Below are 20,806 nucleotides of genomic sequence, written 5' to 3'. Positions count from 1 at the left end.
TTGTGATACAAAATGAGTCGTTCTGAAGAGCTCAGTGATTTCCAGCGTGGTACTGTGATAGGATGTCATTTTTGCAATAAGATGTGTTTGTGAAATGTCATCCCTGCTGGATATTCCACAGTCAACTGTAAGTGATATTATTAGAAAGTGGAAGCATTTAGGAACAACAGCAACTCAGCCACGATGCGAAAGACCACGTAAAATCACAGAGCGGGGTGAGCGATTGCTAAGGCGCATGGTGCGTAAAGTCGCCAATACTCTGCGGATTCCATAGCTGAAGAGTTCTGACCTTCCACTGGCATTAATGTAAGCACAAAAACTGCGGTGTGCGCTTAGTGGAATGGGTTTTCATGGCCGAGCAGCTGCATGCAAGCCTCACATCACCAAGACCAATGACCAATTGTCGGATGGAGTGGTGTAAAGCACACCGACACTGGACTGTGGAGATGCGGTAATGTGTTCAGTGGACTGAGAAATCACGCTTAACTGTTTGGCAGTCTGATGGACGAGTCTGGGTTTGGTGGATGCCCGGAGAACGTTACCCGACTGGCTACATTATGTCAACTGTGAAGTTTAGTGGAGGGATAATGGTATGTGGCTGTTTATCAGGGTTTGGGCTAGGCCCCTTATCTCTCGTGAAGGTCAATCAGCTTCAGCATACCAAGTCATTTTGGTGAATGCTATGCTTCCAACTTTGTGGTAACAGTTTGGGGAAGGCCCTTTTCTATTCCAACATGACTGTACCCCAGTGCACAAAACAAGGACTACAAAGACATGGTCTGATAAGTTCAGTGTGGCAGAACTTGACTGGCCCGTACAGAGCCCTGACCTCAACCCCATCGAACACCTTTGGAATGAACTGGAACGGAGATTGTGAGCCAGGTCTTCTCATCCAACATCAGTGCCTGACCTCATAAATGCTCTAGAATCAATGGGCACAAATTTCCACAGAAACACTCCAACATCTTGTGGAAAGCATTCCAAGAAGAGTGGAAGCTCTTATCGCTGCAAAAGGGGGACCGACTCCATATTAATGTATATGTATTTGAATACAATGTCATTACAGTCGCTGTTGGTGTAATGGTCAAGCGTCCAAATACTTTTGTCCATATAGTATATTTCTCTTCTAGATCAACTCTCCCTTTCGGGCTCCTGTTGTTAGTTATAAATTGATTATGTGACTTCAATTATTGTTTATTAGTGTAACATTATACAGCAAGGTAAAATTGATTATCCAAGTCTTTGTCAATTATGTTAAAATAATTCTAGAGAAATGTTTAATGTCCAGAAGATTTGCAAGAAGACCTGTGCTAGAATTGAAGTTTAGGGTATTGTAAAGTGGGATTAGGATTACCATGGGACCTGGGGTTGTAATAAAAAAACGCGGGCCTCCACCTGAGTCAATCCTACCAATATATAAATCAACTTTTTGATTGGCGAGTCTGCAATATAAAGTGGAAGAAGGGAATTGAATCTGTGCACTTGTCCTTACACGCAGCATAAGAACAGAGACTGACATTTACATTCAATAAACACAAACAAAAATAATAGCAAATCTCTTGGCGGTTAGGTAGTATTAGGACCGAGCAGATGGAGATGCGGCCTTAGGCCCCTATTTTACTCTGCCATTGGAAATGTAAGATTATAATTATAAGTCCTTGTTTGGTTTTATTTTTATTTTTTTGGGGGGAGGCACTATTTATAGATAATTTTGGATCATGTAGCCCTCACGGCAAAATCCTCAGGAAATTAGCAACCATCACAAAAGAACATAATGAAAAGCATGTGCAGTGCCCCAAACACTGCAGCAGTGATAAAACCATAGTTGCCTACTCTCCCGGACTCGAGAGAGCAGGCAAAAATCCAGGATCCAGCTGTTGCCGTTGTTGAATATGGTGAGGGCGGGGCTAAATGCGTCCTCTTTCCCCCGCCCCCTACTGCGATTGGCCAAAATTGCCTAAGATTGACAGGGGCGGAGCCTAACGGCGCAACACGCATGGCTCCCCCCCCCCCGGACAGCTGCCTTCAAAAGTAGGCAAGTATGGATAAAACATTTAAATGTGTCGAATATATATATTTTAAATAAAGACGCTCACCCAAGTATACAGTATATGATACCAATCCTTAAGTGTAATCCTTTTAATAGTGCATTATCATCCTATAAATTAGGATGTGTCACCATGAAGATAGCACATGGTCGTCACCAGTCAGTATGTTCCTGTGTTAGGTCCAGTGGATTGTGACTTATATTTGAAAAGCTTTATGTTAATTTCTCAGTGAATACAGCTTCCTATAAATGATGCCTGATGCAATTGTCCTGGACATCTTGTATTAATGAAATTCCTTTTTTTTAACATTTTTACTTCAAAAAAGTATATTGTAATATGTTAAATACTGGATATCAATACATTAATGGATGGATGTCTTTAGTTGTTTAAGCACTGCATTCACTTTATAATAAAAACGAATATGTTATTTTGATTTTTGGAGATGCCTTTTAAAATAACCTATTGTTGGAATGAAATTCAGCAAATATATTTCATATTGGAATCATGTTCCTGGATGCTATGTGGATAATTCATGTAGATTAATTTTTTCAAGTTCAATCATGTTTATGAAGCTCCCTGGACTCAGTGACTATTAATCAAGAGATTAATAAAATAAATGTGATTATTTATTATATACCAGAGCAGTTTCATTATAAATTGAATGTAATCTATCATATATACACACACACACTTAAGATGATCTCCCATCCTAATTTGTAGGATGCAATAATCCAGGCCTGGCTAACATATGGCTCTCCAGAGAATGTGAAGCCACAAGTCCTGACATGCTTTGCCAGCAGATAGCAAGCAAACAGCTGGCAAGATAGGCTGGGGCTTGTAGTTTCACACCTGGACAGCCAGAGGTTTGAGAGGCCTGCAATAGTCTACTGTAAATATTTAGATATGAATAAATTAGTGTGATTTGGCATCTATCTAGAGGTTACCTCCCATTCATTAGACTGCCATTGTTTGTATCTCTCTCCAATTATCCCCGTACTTTTTCGAAGGCGCTCCTGTCAATCTTATTCATGTGCCTTTATCCCATCAGGATAGATTTTACAGGAAGGGGGGAGGAGGGGTAACAGGGTGGTGCGATACGCTGTGAATTAGATCATTAATACCCACCTATACTAGGGAATTGAGCAGGGTGAGGGGGGGTTGCTCTGCTATACCAGCCGTCTGGGAGAATTCCAAGAAATTCGAAAATTCCACGCGAGTAGGCAACTATGAGTTAGAGCGCTCTTAACACACCTTCCATTGAAATGCAGGTTTCCTCCTGTTCTGCAGGAATACATACACAAAGCACTAAACAACTAATTTTCACACGTATAATTTATTTTGTACCTCATTGATATCTAGTATACTCTCGTCGCATTATAAACAGCAGCTGGTACAATTTCCATCTCTTCCAGATCACTGAAACAGAAGTTGGCAATCTACTAGAGATTGTATCCATTATATCATTCTAAATTCTAGAACAGCTTCTGGAGTGTATTTTGGCATATTGTTGATTACAGTCTCTCCTCCCAATCTCTTCACTGGAGTTAAGGAAATGATAATGACTAAGCACAAATGTATGAACGTAAAAAAAAAAAAAAATTATGACTGTAAACATATAAAAGTGAATTTGAAGTAGAAACACTTAACACTAATGTGAGCCTTGACCGCTTGTAACGATTGTTTGACAAACATATTTAAAAGCATAAGGAGAAAAACAAACCAACCCACAAGTGTTCCTTTTGCCTAAGGCTGCTTAGTATTGTTGCATTTAGTTATGAAATATTTCATGTAAAATATATTCGCCCAAAAAAATAGTGATGTCACGTCAATGGGTGTGGTCTGCCTTTTCAGTACGTGCGAACAGATCAGAAGAACCTCACACATGATCCTGTCTTGGCAATACAAACCTAAAACCATAAACGTTAATAGAAGGCATTTTCCAGGTGATGAAGCCCTGGGAAGCACAAAGAGCAAAGAAAAGGTCTGTAAGATCACATTACACATTAAAATAGACACTACCGGGACTGAGGAATGGAAGCATGAGCAGTAATACAGTAAGAGGCGGAGACAAGCATTGTCGAAAAGCAGCAGCAGCGCATCACAAAAGAAGAAATCTCTGCAGAGATCCTAGCGATCCTCTCTGCCGTGTAGTATGTGGGCCGCAGTTCGTGCATTCGGAACCTATTGTTGGTATTAGGAACCAATACCAGAAGAGCAAGAAGGGTCAATGGTTTGGAAAAAAAATCACAGTCATGTACGATCTTTAGCTCACAGGAGTCAGAGGCGCCCAATCCTCGCCAATGTCTCTATCTTTGCGCATTCTCCCTGCTCCGTGTATGGATGAACCGCAGTATGTATTATCCTCAGCACCAGGTTCATCCCCCAGATTTATAGGATTGGCGTACTCAGAATCTCACGCTTATTTCTTTCCAACCCCATTGGTTACTTTTCCTCTGCGGTGCTTTCGTCTTGATGAGGCAGTGCCTCCGTTGGGTTTGGATGAGACTTCTGCTACAAAAAGTATTGTTAAAAGATGTTGAACATAGGGAAAATATAAGTCACACACAGAAAGTTAGCAAAATTGGTCCAATGTCTAAATAAGGTGAAAAATATTTAATATGATCAATTCCTTTCCGACAGTACTAAGTGTTTTGGAGAGAGCAGCAATGTAAGAAAAACTCCCTGACAAGTTCTATTGCACTATTGTCTTTTCAAACTGAATTTATAAATGCCGGCAAAAATATACAGCTCATAGGCAGACAGGTTAGAAAGTTTAATATTTGCTTATTTTTTCCACCTGGAGAAAAAAAAATAAAGATTACGAAATTTATTATTAAACAGGGGTTTGGAACGGATATTAACTTAGCCTGAAGCTAAAAATGAATCATTTACAAATTACCCTGATTTTCTACTGCAGCTCTGTTACAAATAATAAAATGTAATAAATATTTCATATACCCTTTATGATAAACCGCTATAGCCATCATTACTCCACTTAAAATGTGTACAAAAAGGGATCAGATCTAGTACATGCAAGCGACTTAACTGTCCACTGTGTTGAATCTACTAATCTGCAGCTAGTATAGAGCACATTTATTACCCAAGAAACAGTTTAGGGTTCACAATGCATTTGGGTGTACAATGGGCCGCTAACCACAGCAACCAATCAGACACTTGCTTTCATAGTGTAATTTATACAAGACAGATAAATGGTGATTGGTTGCTGTGAACCAGTTAAAATTTTGCACCAAAATGCAATGTCAGTAAATGAGGCCTTTTATGGCTAAATTGTAATAATTTGGGTTTTTTTGGGAGCACGGTGACTGTATTTCTGTATATTTCAGGATATGCATCAGCTTACATGTAGAAAAGCTACAATACAGTTCACACCAAAAATGAATTTATATATTTCAGTGATGTAACTACTGTATGTTTATTTTCAAACCACCAAACCCATAATGGGTTATACTACAGCGCCATCTTGTGGATAACACTAAGACAACAAGCAAAGACTCAAGAACAACTGGTACAGGCTGTATTTAACTAGTAGTTTACTACTCCGACGCTTGGATTCTCCCGAGTTAATATGAAGCAGAAAGTATATCAGCTATTTCTGTGCAGTGATCCTGGTATCCATGCGTGATTGGCTGCTATGTATTATCTGCAGTATTGTAGAAGACTATCACACACTTAGCTGAACATATATGGGCTGACTGATCAGTACGCAACAGGAGACACTTAAATAATAGTTTTGCCTGTAGGCTTCTAGAGGGCAAATAGGTACCAAACTGCAGAGCATGTGAACATAATCTACACGTGTTCCACATGACACCATGCAGCCCATGGCCTCAACACACGCTGGAGCACTTACCTGCTTTTTCCACATGTTGCCATGGAACATCCATGTTATCATCACACTCCGAATAAGTCTGCAAGAGACACACATGAATTACATAAACCATGCAGTCAATGTCAAGGTAGGTCTATATTCTATAGATAAACAGTAAATGTGTACAATAGAGATTAGAGGAGGACAGAAGTTAGATTAGATTTGCGCTTTGCATAAGACGACCTGTTGCCTATGCACAGTTGTGGCATTTACATGAGCGTATAATATATAAAATCATGAGGAACCAGTACCTTGTGAATACCAGTCAGTGTTACTGTGGTGTCACTGGTTACAAGTATAATTGGAAGATGCATACTGGTTCGGCCCACACAATGGATACAACCGCTGTGTGCAGGCGACAGGTCAATTTTACTAGAGGTCTGTAGTGAAACAGAACAAATTTCTGCCAGAGAAAAATGTATATCTAAATAAGCATTGCTCAAATGAATGGCTGTAACCCACATTTAGTGGGAACATGTCTGTGAAACTCTTAAAAGGGAAATTAAATTGCAGGAGATGTGGCGCACCGACATCACTGCAACGTCCGGCTACGCACATCGGGCCTGATTCATTAAGGATCTTAAATTAAGAAGTTTCTTATTTCAGTCTCCTGGACAAAACCATGTTACAACGCAAGGGGTGCAAATGAGTATTCTGTTTTACACATAAGTTAAATACTGACTGTTTTTTCATGTAGCACACAAATATCAACTTTAAATTTCAGTGTACAAATAAGCTATCAAGTATAGTCAGTATTTAACTTAAGAAAACTAATTTGCACCCCTTGCATTGTAACATGGTTTTGTCCAGGAGACTGAAATAAGAAACTTCTTAATTTAAAATCCTTAATGAATCAGGCCCATTGCCAGCAATTATGGTAGGAATATTCATTCATTTTTTCCTTACACCTCTATGGGGTGCGAGGATAAATAATCGGAGATTCCAGCCATAACATGGGCGCGAGGTGTCTGCGCAGAAGTTCCAGAGACTCCTCATGCCGAATTGAATCCTCCCCTTAGTGCCCTCCCCTTATAACAGCATTACACACCTGTGATAATGAAACCCCTACATCTATCTCTGTAATAAGTATCACAAAATATTGTGATGTATTTCTTTATATCATGGAGATATTATCTGTTCTCTGCCCAAAGCATCAGCAGCCATTTGTAAGCTGTACCAATATTAAACCTAACAAACGTAATAAGAATTAGTATCATCCCTGGGGTATGAGACACCAAGTGCCTCATGCCTCAGCGATCTTACGAACTCCTATTGAACTGATGAGATGACAGAGCAGACAGGTTGACACATATGAAATCACACTTTACTCATTAACCTGCTCCTCTTATATCTCCCTCACATGTGATGAGTGAGTACACTGGACAGGTCCATGCAGATATTCACAGCACAATCTTTATTCACTGACTCAGACAACCTGTGTGAATGTGACTTATTGTTGTCTGGATAAAGTACAGTAAAGACAATTCTGTACCTTCTGTCGCTGTCCACAGTGATCGGCGTACCACACCATCCCATACAGGCAAAGAAAGGTCGTAACCGCCTGGAACGCACACAAAGATTAAACACTGAATTTACATGTAAGCAGATTGTTAACATACATGATGAAATGCAATAAAGATAAAGAAATCTATCTGGTGAAGGAGGCAGCTGTGCAAGGAATGAGGAACTACAAAGGCCAGGAGAAAATGGAACAGGCTGTAAATAAGATGTACAAGCAAAAGGAGAAAACAAAGAGGAAAGGGATAGTAAGACCAAAGGCGGAGTGAGACATGGGCAACACAGATCATCTAAATAAGTATTATTGTTAAGCAATTACAGGAGAAAGAAAGGGACCTCCGTTAAGTAACAAGAACATTGATGAAACAAACAAAAATCTATTTACAGAGGAGAGGATCTGGGACAGCTCTACAAACAGAAAGTAGACAAGTCAGTGGGGCCAGATAGGATACACCTAATACTAATAGAGCTAAAAGTGAAGCGGATTACGCCATCTACTGATAAATACATCGGAATGCTCGGAATCTGATTCAAATGTGTTCAAGTGAATAGGATACTGGTGGAAGGATAGTGGTAATGGCATTCAGACTAGGGAGAGGTTATCAATGGATCACCCCAAGGATCCGTACTTGAACCAGAGTTCTTTAATATTTGCAAAAGGAAAAGTATGTCTTTCTGCAGGTGACACAGAGGATACAGGACGGACACACTGGGGAGGCGGAGCTAAGTAGGAAGATTAGAGGAATGGTCAAGACTGCAGCAACTAGTTTTATGTCAAAAATGCAAAACTATGCACTTGGGTCTAAGAGCGCAAAGGACAGACGAGGAAAAATTGCTTCACAGAAAGGGTAGTGGATAAGTGGGATAGCCTTCCATCAGAGGTGGTAGAGGCCAATACAGTAGAGCAATCTAAACATGCTTGGGATAGGCATAAGGATATCCTTAAAAATGGGCAAACTAGATGGGCCAAGTGGTTCTTATCTGCCGTCAAATTCTATGTTTCTAGGTTTAAAATAGTATTAACAGTACAAAAAATGCAACTACTGAGGAGGAAAGATCGGCAGGGCCTATCCCCATAAGGACACAAATAAAATTAAAAATTGTGTACAGAAGGGCTACTAAAGAGAAAATACATTTAAAAGGTGTAGCAGGAAAAATTACATCAGTTTTTTTACTGTAGGACCTTATAATAAAAAAAGTGTGTGTGAATATAATGTACATTACTTCCTCTTCTCAGGAATCCCTCCAGTAAGAAAAATTATGGAAGGAAATAGCTCATAGAGTTAGGATCAGGCAGTTACCGTTTCTGAAATATTTAGATATAGTCTATGGAGTTGCATCAACTATAAACGGTATATTCCAACAGTAAATGTTATTTCTTGTTTTTTATTCCATGTTTTCCCAAGAGCTATAGATTCTTAAATTAAAGTTTTTCTAAGTTGCTTTTGCAGGCGTTGAGGTTGTATAATAATGTAATGTTACATTCTGCGGATATAACCGCTTGGGCGATGATGGATGTCAGTATTTCAATTTATTTTTATCAATGAAGATTCCCTTCCATCCCTTTCAGACTGTCTGTCAGAGACCTCATTAACATGCAGACACGCCCATAGAGGTGGGTCTATGTCAGAGCGGTCAGTCATGCTCTGATTCAACACTGCCTGTTCACATAGCAGAGAGCATCTACTGATCAAATAGTACCTCCTCCTCCTCCAATAAACCCACAAATCATCAGCAAGCTCTCTCCTTACTAAGATTAATACACGAGTAAGGAGCTTAGGAATTAGACAGACTGTTTGTTATTGGTTGAGGGAGGGAGAGGTACTGTGGAACGGGTCTGATATGGATCTTCCACAATAGTCAGATCTATGGAATGTCAACATGAGATCACCGAGAGCCACAGCCTGAAAGAGGGTGAAACAGTAATTCATACACATTAAATACACACACAAGATTACATGGTGTTGGAAAGACACATTAAAATGCAATCAAGTATTCCAAACATTACGATAACGGATATTCATTTGTGTAGGATACAAACCCTTCAAGATAACGATTTACTAAAACACAATAATTCACTTACCACACAGATAAGCCAGAGTACGACATACAGCAAATGGGTCTTGGAGAACAGATCCTGGCCAAACTTTATACACACCAAAGCTTCAAGAAAGGCGATAGCACTGCGAGACAAAAAAAATAATATAAAAAGAATAAAAAGACAATACAAAAAAATTGAATACTTTAACAAATTTAGACAAAAGGTTTTTAGATCCCCCCCCTCAGGACCTCCTTTTTGACTGAAGACAGTACTGTGTGCCCGAATAGATATTCATATAATGGTGTCAGGTGTTCACTGCTTTTATTAAAACATGTTGAACAAACCTTGGGTCCATCTGGAAAGGGCCCTCAACCCATCTTTCTCCATGGTGGACCTGGTATGGGCTCCTAAGGTATGGCGCCCCCCCCCCCTGCCTCTTACCTAAACTCACTAGAGATTCCTTAGTGGTTTGAGATAAAGCCACTACTGCTAATATAATATATCTCTTTCCACCTCCAAGATTTCATTGCAGGCGGTAGACAAACTAATCCCTGATCTCACCCTCTCCTCCTGGTCTGCTGACAGTGCTTCCACTATTAAACATCTGTATAATGCAGATGGCCTTATGTGTGTTACACAGCTTAGGGCCCAATACCACTTCCCAGCAATAAGACTTCTATAAATATCTTCAAACTAGACATTTGATTACATCCCTCCAATCCCAATATGTCTCTCTCCAACAAGCCGCCTGGTTATTGGCTGAATTGACTAAAGGGGATAATAGAGCTGGTATCACATTCTGGTACAGGGTTTCCATCCACTGTAGCTGAGCTGTCAAAATTTTCCTCTTAACTACAGTGGGAACAGAACTTGGGCCACGAGTGACTCCATTTTCTGGTCTGTCCACCGTATGTCTCGCTGTCTGAACCACACGGACAAGTTGTTTAAATTGCTACATAGGTTTTATTTGACCCCAGCTAAACGGCATAAAATAAGGCCCTCACTCTACAAGTAATGTTGGCATAATTGTCGCAAGACATCTTCCATGTTTTTCTGGAGCTGCCCAGCAGCTCGATCCCTATGGACATCCATTTATGCTCTGACTAGAGATGTTACCCACAATTCCCCAGAATTGGTGCCCCTTCACCATTTGCCTCCTCAAACTCCTTCCCGTGACGGGTATGTGATTGGCCATATTTTCATTGTCACTCATCCCTCCATTATTTCATTCTGGAAGGCTTCTGCACTCCCATCCATCCAAATATAATCTCAAAATTTAGTTTTGAATTGGAGACGATGGGTGTACCCAATACCTTACTCTGCCCCTATCAGTCCTCCTCAGGGCCCACCACGCTTTAGTCTCTGTCTTTTGAGTTCTTTATATAGGTGTAGTTTCATTTGATTCTTCTATGTTTCTCTTAGTTTTGCTAAATATTTATTCCTTGTTACAGATGTTGTCTCTTTTGCACCATGTTTTTTTTTGCACTCTGTTCATTCCCTCATAATTGAAACCCATTAATGAAAATTATTCTTGAACTAAAAACAAAAAAAACCCCAAAAAACTGATTTTGAAAAACAATCTGACCTGAAGCTGCGTTTACAAAGGACTGTGAGCATTAACGCATGAAACAAGTAACAAGGAGGTGATGGAGCAATGAGTGATTTCTAATAGCCACGACAATCCGATACAGAAGTGATGTTTGTATTTAGTGTGCACGGACTCCACACTTGGCTAATGTTAAACAGAATAAGATATCTAATGTATATGTCCACTTACAAAGTACATTAGCAGTCATCAGCATCCCTCCCCCAACTACCAAAACTGTGGAGGCCCCATGTCCGTGGCCAGTGGAGTTTGGGAGTCCTCACACCTGCCATCCGCACCCGATCCTCTCCCAGCATTAAACACACAGAAGATCTGATCTGTTCATATTGTGTAGTTCTCATTACTATCACTAACTGGTCAAAGCTTTGACATTGGGCCTCCATATTGGAGACAGTAAGAGCTGTTTGCATCTCTTATCGACATAGGATGGGGTGGGAGGCTCCCAAACTGTAGTTTTGCTACCTGGTGGGATGGGGCGGCTGTCTGTTAAAGGATATCTCCACCCAGAAAGTGCAGTTTACAGACAGGTCTGGCAGTGAGCTCTGGGGCTCCAAGCTCTGCACATTAGGGCCTTCTTTGATGATAACATGAAACGGGGGGAGGGGCACAGAAAAAGCCCCACAATACATGTAAGAAGCCTGGGAACTAAATTGTTTGGAAGGACATATTCAAACCTGGATGTTCCCTTACTTAAAGACCATTGATAAGTATTACCAAAATGTCCTAGGAAATTATTTTTACATTATTCAAAAGCGCTTAAAATTTCGAAAATCAAATTTATAGAGAATTATGAATAATTAAATAAATCAGTGGCACAACTTTGAAAAGAGAAGAGGGCATTTAGTGGCAGCTTATGATTGGTTGTCTGTGGCTCTCTAGATTCTAAGGAATTGATAGGTTATATTCACAAGAATATCAGCCTTCAATGTGTCAGTGACCGGTCCACTACACCATGGCCACACCCAGTGTCATTTTTAATTGCTCAATTGGAAAACAGACCGAGCACTAGCAACTTAACTAACAGACACACCTAATCAACAACTGTTAAGATCGGATCAGTTTTATTAAGAAACAAATCAGGTCGATAAATGTCAGCGAATGTGTTGGGTCATCATGTTACCCGGACATGCAGATGTTACAGCACAACAATCCGGTGGTTCAGCCAAGGACCTGAACAACTGGGTTCATTCAATTTAGCCATAGACCAGTGATGGCTAACCTGTAACACTCCAGGTGTTGTGAAACTACAAGTCCCAGCATGCTCTGCCAGCTTAACAGCTAGTTATTCACTGGCAAAGCATGCTGGGGCTTGTAGTTTCACAACACCTGGAGTGTCACAGGTTAGCCAACACTGCCATAGACCATTCTGGGGACCAGCGGAAATGAGTGCGACATCTGTGGGATGCAAGACCACTGTGTGACTCTACTGCACTAAAATTTGTCCGTGCTACTCTTTGGGGCCACTTGGAACAACACTATTCTGCCAACAAAATTTGAGCTTCTATTCTATGTCATCATGGAATCAATAGACTCACAAAATGGGTAACATATATACTCACCCAAACACCCAACACTGTGTACCAACTCTTTTGCATTGTGTGTCCGTAAGATATGCGTAGTACTGTCTATAAAAAAGAGAAGGTTGAAAAGTAAAGCACAACACAATGCAGTAAGCTTAATGCTTATAATTAATCAGGGTGCTTACAGAACATGATGCAATCTGTATAGACGTGCCGCAGCGCACAGATAAAGAAGGCGCCCTAATTGGCCGCCAATCATAGCGTTCATGACCACAAATTTAAAGCGGCGCTGCCTTGTAAAGGGAAACTTCCCTTTACAAAGCGGCGCCGCTTTAAATTTAAGCTGTCATCTCGCGGATTTCCAGCGACTTGTACAACCCGCACTATGATACATTTACCCCCTGATCAGTGAGCTAGCATATGGATTGGGACGTAGGTCTTTCTTTTAGTGCAGGAAGGGAGATGAAAGGAAACAAATGATTGGTCGCTATGGGTAACGGCTCATTGTGCAGGAAGCATCATGTTACAAATTATTACTAGACCGTCATGAAGCTGATATCTTGGTTTTAAAATATATATATATATATATATATATATTAGTTTTTTGGAATAATGGAAATTTGACTTTGAAAAATCAGTGTTACAGAGATCTGTTTTATAGATATGCTGCATAAAATGAACTATGGCTAAACATTGGCATCAATTTCATTACAAAATATTTTTTATTATTTCTATTGTATTTTGCCCTCTGCATGGATTGCAGTACTGCTATTAGCCTATAGATGTCATTGTGGCAATTGCGTTCTACACAAAGCAACTGACGTATGGCCATATCTCTCTGGGAGGCAGCAGGGGAAACGGCGACACCTACAGGCTGTACAATAAAATTACATTGGACAGTATTCCTAGTATGTTACTTTGAATAGTGAGGATAGCTCTTTTAAATAATCATAAAATTAAAAGCCACAGGTCAATAAGAGAAGACACAGCTGTGAAAAATAAACTAACTGGCAAAGTGGATGTGTTAAAAAATCATCAATATGCTCTAAGGCTTGTTTATGGAAACTCTTTAATTTTCTTCATAAATCGAGTCACAAATTATACTTACACTGAGCAAAATTTCATTTAGCGCTAATAAAATATTCAGTGCCCTCATATTGGAAATAACTCTAGTACATTACCTGACAGTCGGTGCTGTAATAATTCCGATAAACAGTATTCTGCACCAGCTCAGGGCGTGACTTGCTTGGAATACAAAGATATGTTTTAAGAAGAATGTATTGAGCTCAGTCAGCTAGAAGATAAAATAGACAAGGAAAATACCTTTTAACATTATTGAACTAAAAGCAAAATAATTCTTTAAATCCAAATCACCAAGTAAAAAAGAATATAATTTACATATCAATTACATTTTTTTTCCCCCCGCTGCCTTATGAGGAACTACAGCACTTACAAATACCGTTAACAACTCTGCTTGCCTGCAGCAGAATCCAACTACCCTATATTACGTGCAGAAGTGAATTGCAAAAGAAACCACCAAAAGGAAATAGTGACACAAAAAACAACAAAAAGCGTAAAGATTTGAGCAAACTACGGTACTGGGGATCAAGTCAACAGCAAATTTGAAAAGCTCAAAAACATTATGAACAAAGAAACATTAAAACAGTAATCGCAAAATGGATATGGAATGGAAATGTAATCTTCTATACAACATGAACTGGAACTTGTAGTTCAACAGCAGGTGGCAAACAAGCTGCTTGAACTAGATTTAGATACTTTTATGTACTTCTTCTGGCCTACCTACTTCTTATTCCCGTCGGTCCAGTAATTATACTCTGCCTGGTACCTGCAGAGACTGCACTCTCCTGCGTACCCTCAATAAACGTCCCATGTCTTCATTCATTAGCATGGTCGCACTTTCACTTATCCCTTTTATATTCAACTCAAAACTACTCTTGTGCCAACAACTTTAAAGCAGTTCATATACGAGCCTCTGGGTACAGCTGTTTGTGGTTTGTCATAAATTAGTACCCCCCAGTTACCTGCCAGATGATCATAAAGAGATACACTCCAGTCACTCTTTGGAATGAAGACTTGGGGTCAAACCAGCGCACGTAGATCCAGCTTGCCGGGGTAAATTGCAGCACCGCCCGCTTTATTTTCCCTGTGGTCGTGTGAATGTCTCTGAATAGGAACAGAATGCAAGCTTCAGACAAGCAGCAAAGAAACATCTTAAGAATTCTGTTGCCCAAGAGATACTTTGTGACAAAGGTGGTGCCTAATATTGCTAATCGAGTTTCCTATACCTGGCTGATAATTTAGTGAAGGTGTTGCCCATAGCAATCAGATTCTAGCTATCATGTTCAATAAATGTACTAGATCAGTGAGGGTTAATGTGAAATAGGAAGGAGGATGAGCTCAGTCACTCCCTGCTCTCCGGGTATGCCGTGTGACCTCCAAGCACCATACAGAGGAGGTCACGTGATGCGGAAGTTGGCTGTACTCATTCAATAAGATCGGGAGCAGCCAGCTTGGAGGGGGGGAGTGCAATGGCTCAGTGGGCCGTCTGTTGCCTTCCGCTGTACTAGATAAATGATAGCGAGAATGTAATTGGTTGCTATGGACAACACCTCCACTTTTCCTTTTCAGAAGCTCTTGTTAATCTACCCCTAGGAATGATGTTTCACTGGAATCTACTGACAATGTGACAGTTCTCATTAATGTAAATCTACAGGAGAACAAGTTAAAATAAGTCCTACTTTTATATAAAGTCCATTATTACTGAAGAAATTAAGGACTGCTTTGTTATACTTTATCGACCTACTTGAAGCTTGCCCAGTGATAAGATCTCATCTCCAAGAAGCGACAGACCACCATGCCCAGAAAGATGCCACCTCCGTTACATAACAGGATGTCCAGAATCACCTGGTCCCACCAGCACTCAGCAAAGTTAGGAAGAAGGTGCATAAAAAACAGCTGGAAGATAAAGGGAGCAGGTTACACCACAAAAAGCTCAGCACCTCTAGTGAGGTCTCAGACCATACAGTGCAGGCTCTTGTAGGATGCTAGGAGCTTGCAGGGGTGTCTGTATGAACACAAATATCACCAATGTGGATTGTAAAATTGCATATGTATGTGTTGGGTCGGGTACGAAACAGCAATGGTGAATAGGTTGACAATTCTACTGTAGACACCAAAATGGTGACATTGTGACTGTAGTAATCATCATCATTTATTTATATAGCACCAGCAGATTTCGTAGCGCTTTAAAATTGGGAGTAAACGGTAATAAAACAATACTGGGTAATACATACATACAGAGAGGTAAGAGGGTCCTGCTTTCAAGCTCACAATCTATGGGACAATGGTTTGATACACAATGGTAAGTGCTACATCATACTGCATATTGGTCCAGCTAGAATTCAAAGGTTACAAAGTATTTAGTGGGCTGTGTGATCAGTCACACAACTATGTTGGTCAGAGGGTTGCTGTCTTGTGTTAGCTGTGTAGAGGGTGGTAATAGGGTAACCTAGGGAGATTAACAGGGTGGTAGAGGAATATTATAAGCTTGTCTGTAAAGGTGGGTTTTCAAAGAATGCTTGAAGGTTTGAAGACTAGAGGAGAGTCTTACTGTGCGAGCGAGTGAATTCCATAAAGTGGGTGCAGCCCGAAAAAAGTCCTGTAACCGAGATTGGGAGGAAGTGATGAGAGTGGAAGAGAGACCCAGATCTTGTGCAGAACAAAGTGTCAAGTTGGGAGATATTTTGAGACAAGATGTATGTTGGTGCAATTTTGTTTTTGGCCTTGTATGTTAGTAGAATAATTTTATATTGGATTCTTTGAAAAACAGACAACCAATGTAGAGACTGACAGAGTGACTCAGCAGACGAAAAACGATTTGCAAGGAAAATCAATCTAGTTGCTATGTGCAAAGTAGATTGTATGGGTTCAAGTCTGATTTTAGGAAGACCAGTAAGGAGGGAATTACAATAGTCGATGCGGGAGATGAGGAGTGCATGAATTAAAGTTTTTGCAGTGTCTTGTGTGAGATATTTGTGGATTCTGGAAATGTTCTTTAGGTGTATGTAACATGATTTAGATATAGAGTTGATGTGGGGAATAAACGACATTTGTGAGTCAAGGATTACACCTAGGCAGCGAGCTTGCGGGGTGGAAATATGGGCATGTTATCAACAGAAATAGAAATGTCAGGCAGGAAGCTTCTGTTTTTGGATGGGAATATTATTAATTCAGTTTTTGAAAGATTGAGTTTGAATTGGTGAGAAGACATCCAAGATGAAATGGCAGAAAGACAGTCAGTAACGCGAGACAACACAGATGGTGAAAGATCAGGAGAGGATAGATAGATTTGTGTATCATCCGCATAGAGATGATACTGAAAGCCAAAGGAGCGTATTAGTTTTCAAAGAGAAGTGGTGTAGATAGAGAATAGTAGAGGACCTAGGACTGAGCCTTGTGGTACTCCAACTGATAAAGGAAGCGGAGCAGAGGTGGATCCAGAGAAATTAACACTGAAAGAGCGATTAGATAGGTAGGATGAGAACCAGAATAGGACAGTGTCTTCAAGACCTAGGGATTGTAGCATTTGTATGAGGAGAGAGTGGTCAACGGTGTCAAATGCAGCAGAGATCCAGGAGAATTAGAAGTGAGTAATGGTTATTTTTTTGCTGTGATCTAATCATTGACAACCTTGGTCAGCGCAGTCTCTGTGGAGTGTTGAGAGCGAAAGCCTGACTGAAGAGGATCAAACAGGTTGTTTGCTGTAAGAAAGTGTGTGAGGCGAGTGTAGGCAATTCTCTCTAGAAGCTTGGAGGGGCATGGGAGCTGGGAGATGGGGCAGTAATTTGCGAGAAAGTTAGGGTCAAAATTTTGTTTTTTTTAAAATGGGAGTAATCACTGCATGGTTGAATAGTGATGGAAAAATACCAGTAGAAAGAAAGAGATAGATTACAGATTTTAGTTAAAGGGGGAATGAGCACAGGAGACAGGGACCTACCAATTTGTGAGGAAATGGGATCAAGAGGACAGGAGGTAGAGTAGGAAAATGAGATGAGAAGAGTAGAAACTTCCTCTTCATTTGTGGGATCAAATGAAGAGAGAGTGTCAGAGGGTGCTACAAAGGAATTGAGCCGATTGCTTGTCAAGGGAGATGATACCATTTCAAGCCTGATCTTATCTATTTTGTCCTTGAAATAGGAAGCAAGATCTTGTGCACTCATGTTAGTTGGAGGATTTGAGGTGGGAGGATTCAGAAGAGATTTAAATGTGTTAAAAATGCGTTTGGGATTAGAAGCCTGAGCATAGATGAGAGATTGGAAGTAGGTTTGTTTAGCAGTGTCCAGAGCATTTCTATAGGAGTGGTAGATATCAGTGTATGTGATGAAATCATTAGAGGTACAAGATTTACGCCAGTGACGTTCTGCTTTACGAGAAAGTTTTTGTAGAGTTCGTGTTACTGTAGTGTGCCAGATTTGGAAACGAAGTCTATGCGAAGTATGTAGTGTTGCTGGAGCCACTTGATCCAGGGCAGTTCCTAGGGTTTGGTGAAAATGGGGTACTGCCAGATCAGGGGAGGAGAATGTAGAAATTGGGGAGAGAAGGTGTTGGAGAGAGGTGGAAAACTGTTGAAGATCAATAGAGTTCATATTCCTGTGGGTGTGAGGAGGCTTGGAAGAGTTTGACACTAGGGAAAGTAAAGAACTGAGGGTGAGCGAGTAGCTAATAAGGTGATGATCCAAAAGGGGGAAAGGAGTGTTAAGGAAATCAGAAACTGAGCATAGTCTAGAGAAAACAATATCAAGACAGTGGCCATCCTGATGAGTAGCGGATTTAATCCACTGGGTGAGGTCAAGTGAGGATGTTAGAGAGAGTAGTTTGGAAGCAGCATTGGAACGTGGATTAGAAATAGCCCCCATATTTCTATACAAGACGACTGGTCAGAGGTCACAGAGTTTATCTATAATGCATTTTGTTACCCAATATCTGCTCTCCATAAGTGTATCTTATAGGAATAGCAGAGGGATTAGTTTCTGGGAAGTATAACATCTCCTGGGATAGATGTTGCTCTATGCTAGAAAACTAATACTGTGTAAATGGAAATGAACTGTTTCCAAACACGAGTGGAATGGGAAAAAAGTTTGTTAAGTGTGTGTTACCCTGGCTTAAATTAACATATTTGAGTAGAAACTATTTGTCTATATTTGTACAGACCCTTTATAGCACCCCCAGAATCAGCTGCGGGTACTGGAAGAGACCTGTAAATAGTTGTACTAATATTATAAATTATCTTTAGCTTAAAATGTTGCAGGGTTGCTGTATTGTGTGGCCAATTCACAAACATAATTTAAAAGTGTATTGGATTCCTTTCTTACAAGATATTGTATCTGTATCTATAATCAGGCAAGGATATTACAGGAGCGATTGATCAAGGAAATTAATCCATTTAAATTTTTGGACTCCTCTCAGTAGTAAAGCTGCTGCTATATCACTACAGGACACTATAGACCAGAGGACTGGTGTGTAGTGAAGGAGATCAGCTTTGCAAATGATAGTGCGCCAACTGATGAGGCGAAGATGGCGATGGCTGCCCATAGACAAACAGCCATGGCAGTAAGGGGGGCATATTAGGAAGACATACATGGGTAACAACAGGTGCCTGGAATCCCCAATCTGGACCAGACTTGCTGGATAATATATGGAAAAAGAACAAATTTGCCCTTAACAGCACTGTAGAAGTACTTGGGGGGAGGGGGATCAGGATGTGGCCTAATTTGTTTAGATTTACCAATCGGACATGCTGGCAGGTATGCTGTATGTCATTATTAAACAGCATGTATATAAATGGCATACGTATATTTGGAATCCCCTAAAAATCACGTTCTTGGCCCTGGAGGATTTAAATAATATATAAGATTTAGGTTTACTGGTCCTTTATTTGGCAAAGGAGGATATTTTGGAATACTGACAATGTTTGTCACATGACTCTCCAGCTTTTCCTCTACATATATGGAACTCATCCTGGTGACTAAGCTATGGAAGGGAAGATTAGGGGGATACTTTTAGAACCAAACACATACCTCTGTCAGCTCCCAGGTGATGCTAATAGTCCAGCACAGGCCGTAGCTGCGGATTAGTAAGGCCTTCATGGCCCAGCCCCAGAAATGGCCAAATGCAAATATATCAAAATGACTGAGTATCCGCTCCCAGGTGATTACATGGCAATTAACTGCATATTCCTGTATGAAAGAGGATTAAGAAGAGTCATCAACGTCACTCCACAGGATCACAAAGATAATCTTATGAATTAGCAACATGTAGAGAGTCCAGTTTCTGAGGTCAGCAGCATTTTTATTTCACTGAAATCAGCATTGTTGATCACTACCTCATCCTCTAAACCGTGTCTGTTTCACAGAACCAGACATGCGCTTCAACAAAGGCTTCACAGATCTAACATAAGAATCAACCTTTATAATAATTACAAGGAAATGTGACCTTGTGGTTGATCGGCTTCAGAGCCTCCTTCCACCGATGGACTGAATGGGGACAGTTCTTGGCCAGGTTGAGAAGTACAGACCCAACCACCCATTGCACAGACCCAACCACCCATTGCACAGACCCATAGTGCCTTTAATGTGAAGGTAAAACTCTCTGCTGTTAAAACCCTTAAGGGATCCCTACCATAACATCCGATTCTCTTGTCGCATAACGAAGGTTTGGATCCAGCCAATACATGACAGCTTTCACCTGCTCAAGGCTAAGGAAGAGCAGGAATACTAAGAACAGAAAATAAAGGACACTGAGGCCTAGGGGGAAAAAAAATAAACAAAAAGCAATTAGAAGTATACAATACAGTAGGATTATCAACAAAACGGATAAATAACATCATGTATAAAAAAACACATTATTGTATAAGTCAAAAAGAAATAGTGAATGTATAAGTAATATAGTAAAATATTTACCTTACTAGTATCTAAACATTTAGTCGCATGCACTTTAGGGTAAGTAAAGCACCTTAAGCAAAAGGTCCTGCTTTAAAGAACGGTGTCAGCTACACACAGTGGGGGCAGGGATTATATGGGCTGCATGCCATCATTATGTGGGCAGGTTATACAGCATATAAATGCAATAAGGAGCCATGACAGTTCAGTATTGGTCAGGTAAAGG

General features: G+C 40.3%; 1 protein-coding gene across 3 annotated transcripts in view; it reads right to left on the bottom strand.

Annotated features, from left to right (window-relative positions):
• Window positions 1-3,364: 3,364 nt before the first annotated feature.
• Window positions 3,365-20,806, bottom strand: part of PTDSS1 (phosphatidylserine synthase 1) — a 52,114-nt gene continuing 34,672 nt past the window's right edge. For 2 of the 3 annotated variants that reach the window (XM_075213837.1, XM_075213835.1), the window contains 10 exons: window positions 20,321-20,445; window positions 19,720-19,878; window positions 15,447-15,598; window positions 14,665-14,806; window positions 13,804-13,916; window positions 12,662-12,727; window positions 9,539-9,638; window positions 7,430-7,498; window positions 5,920-5,977; window positions 3,365-4,559 (listed from right to left, as the gene is read on the bottom strand). In XM_075213837.1, the coding sequence (XP_075069938.1) occupies window positions 4,468-4,559; window positions 5,920-5,977; window positions 7,430-7,498; window positions 9,539-9,638; window positions 12,662-12,727; window positions 13,804-13,916; window positions 14,665-14,806; window positions 15,447-15,598; window positions 19,720-19,878; window positions 20,321-20,445 (1,076 nt within the window). In that variant the 3' untranslated portion in view covers window positions 3,365-4,467. The remainder of the gene's footprint in view (window positions 4,560-5,919; window positions 5,978-7,429; window positions 7,499-9,538; window positions 9,639-12,661; window positions 12,728-13,803; window positions 13,917-14,664; window positions 14,807-15,446; window positions 15,599-19,719; window positions 19,879-20,320; window positions 20,446-20,806) is intronic. The other variant, XM_075213836.1, reaches the window with a different exon arrangement.

This window comes from Mixophyes fleayi, chromosome 5 (assembly GCF_038048845.1).
Source record: "Mixophyes fleayi isolate aMixFle1 chromosome 5, aMixFle1.hap1, whole genome shotgun sequence".
Taxonomy (NCBI): domain Eukaryota; kingdom Metazoa; phylum Chordata; class Amphibia; order Anura; family Limnodynastidae; genus Mixophyes; species Mixophyes fleayi.
The sequence above is the reverse complement of the archived record's forward strand: the minus strand, read 5'-3'. Positions and strand labels throughout refer to the sequence as shown.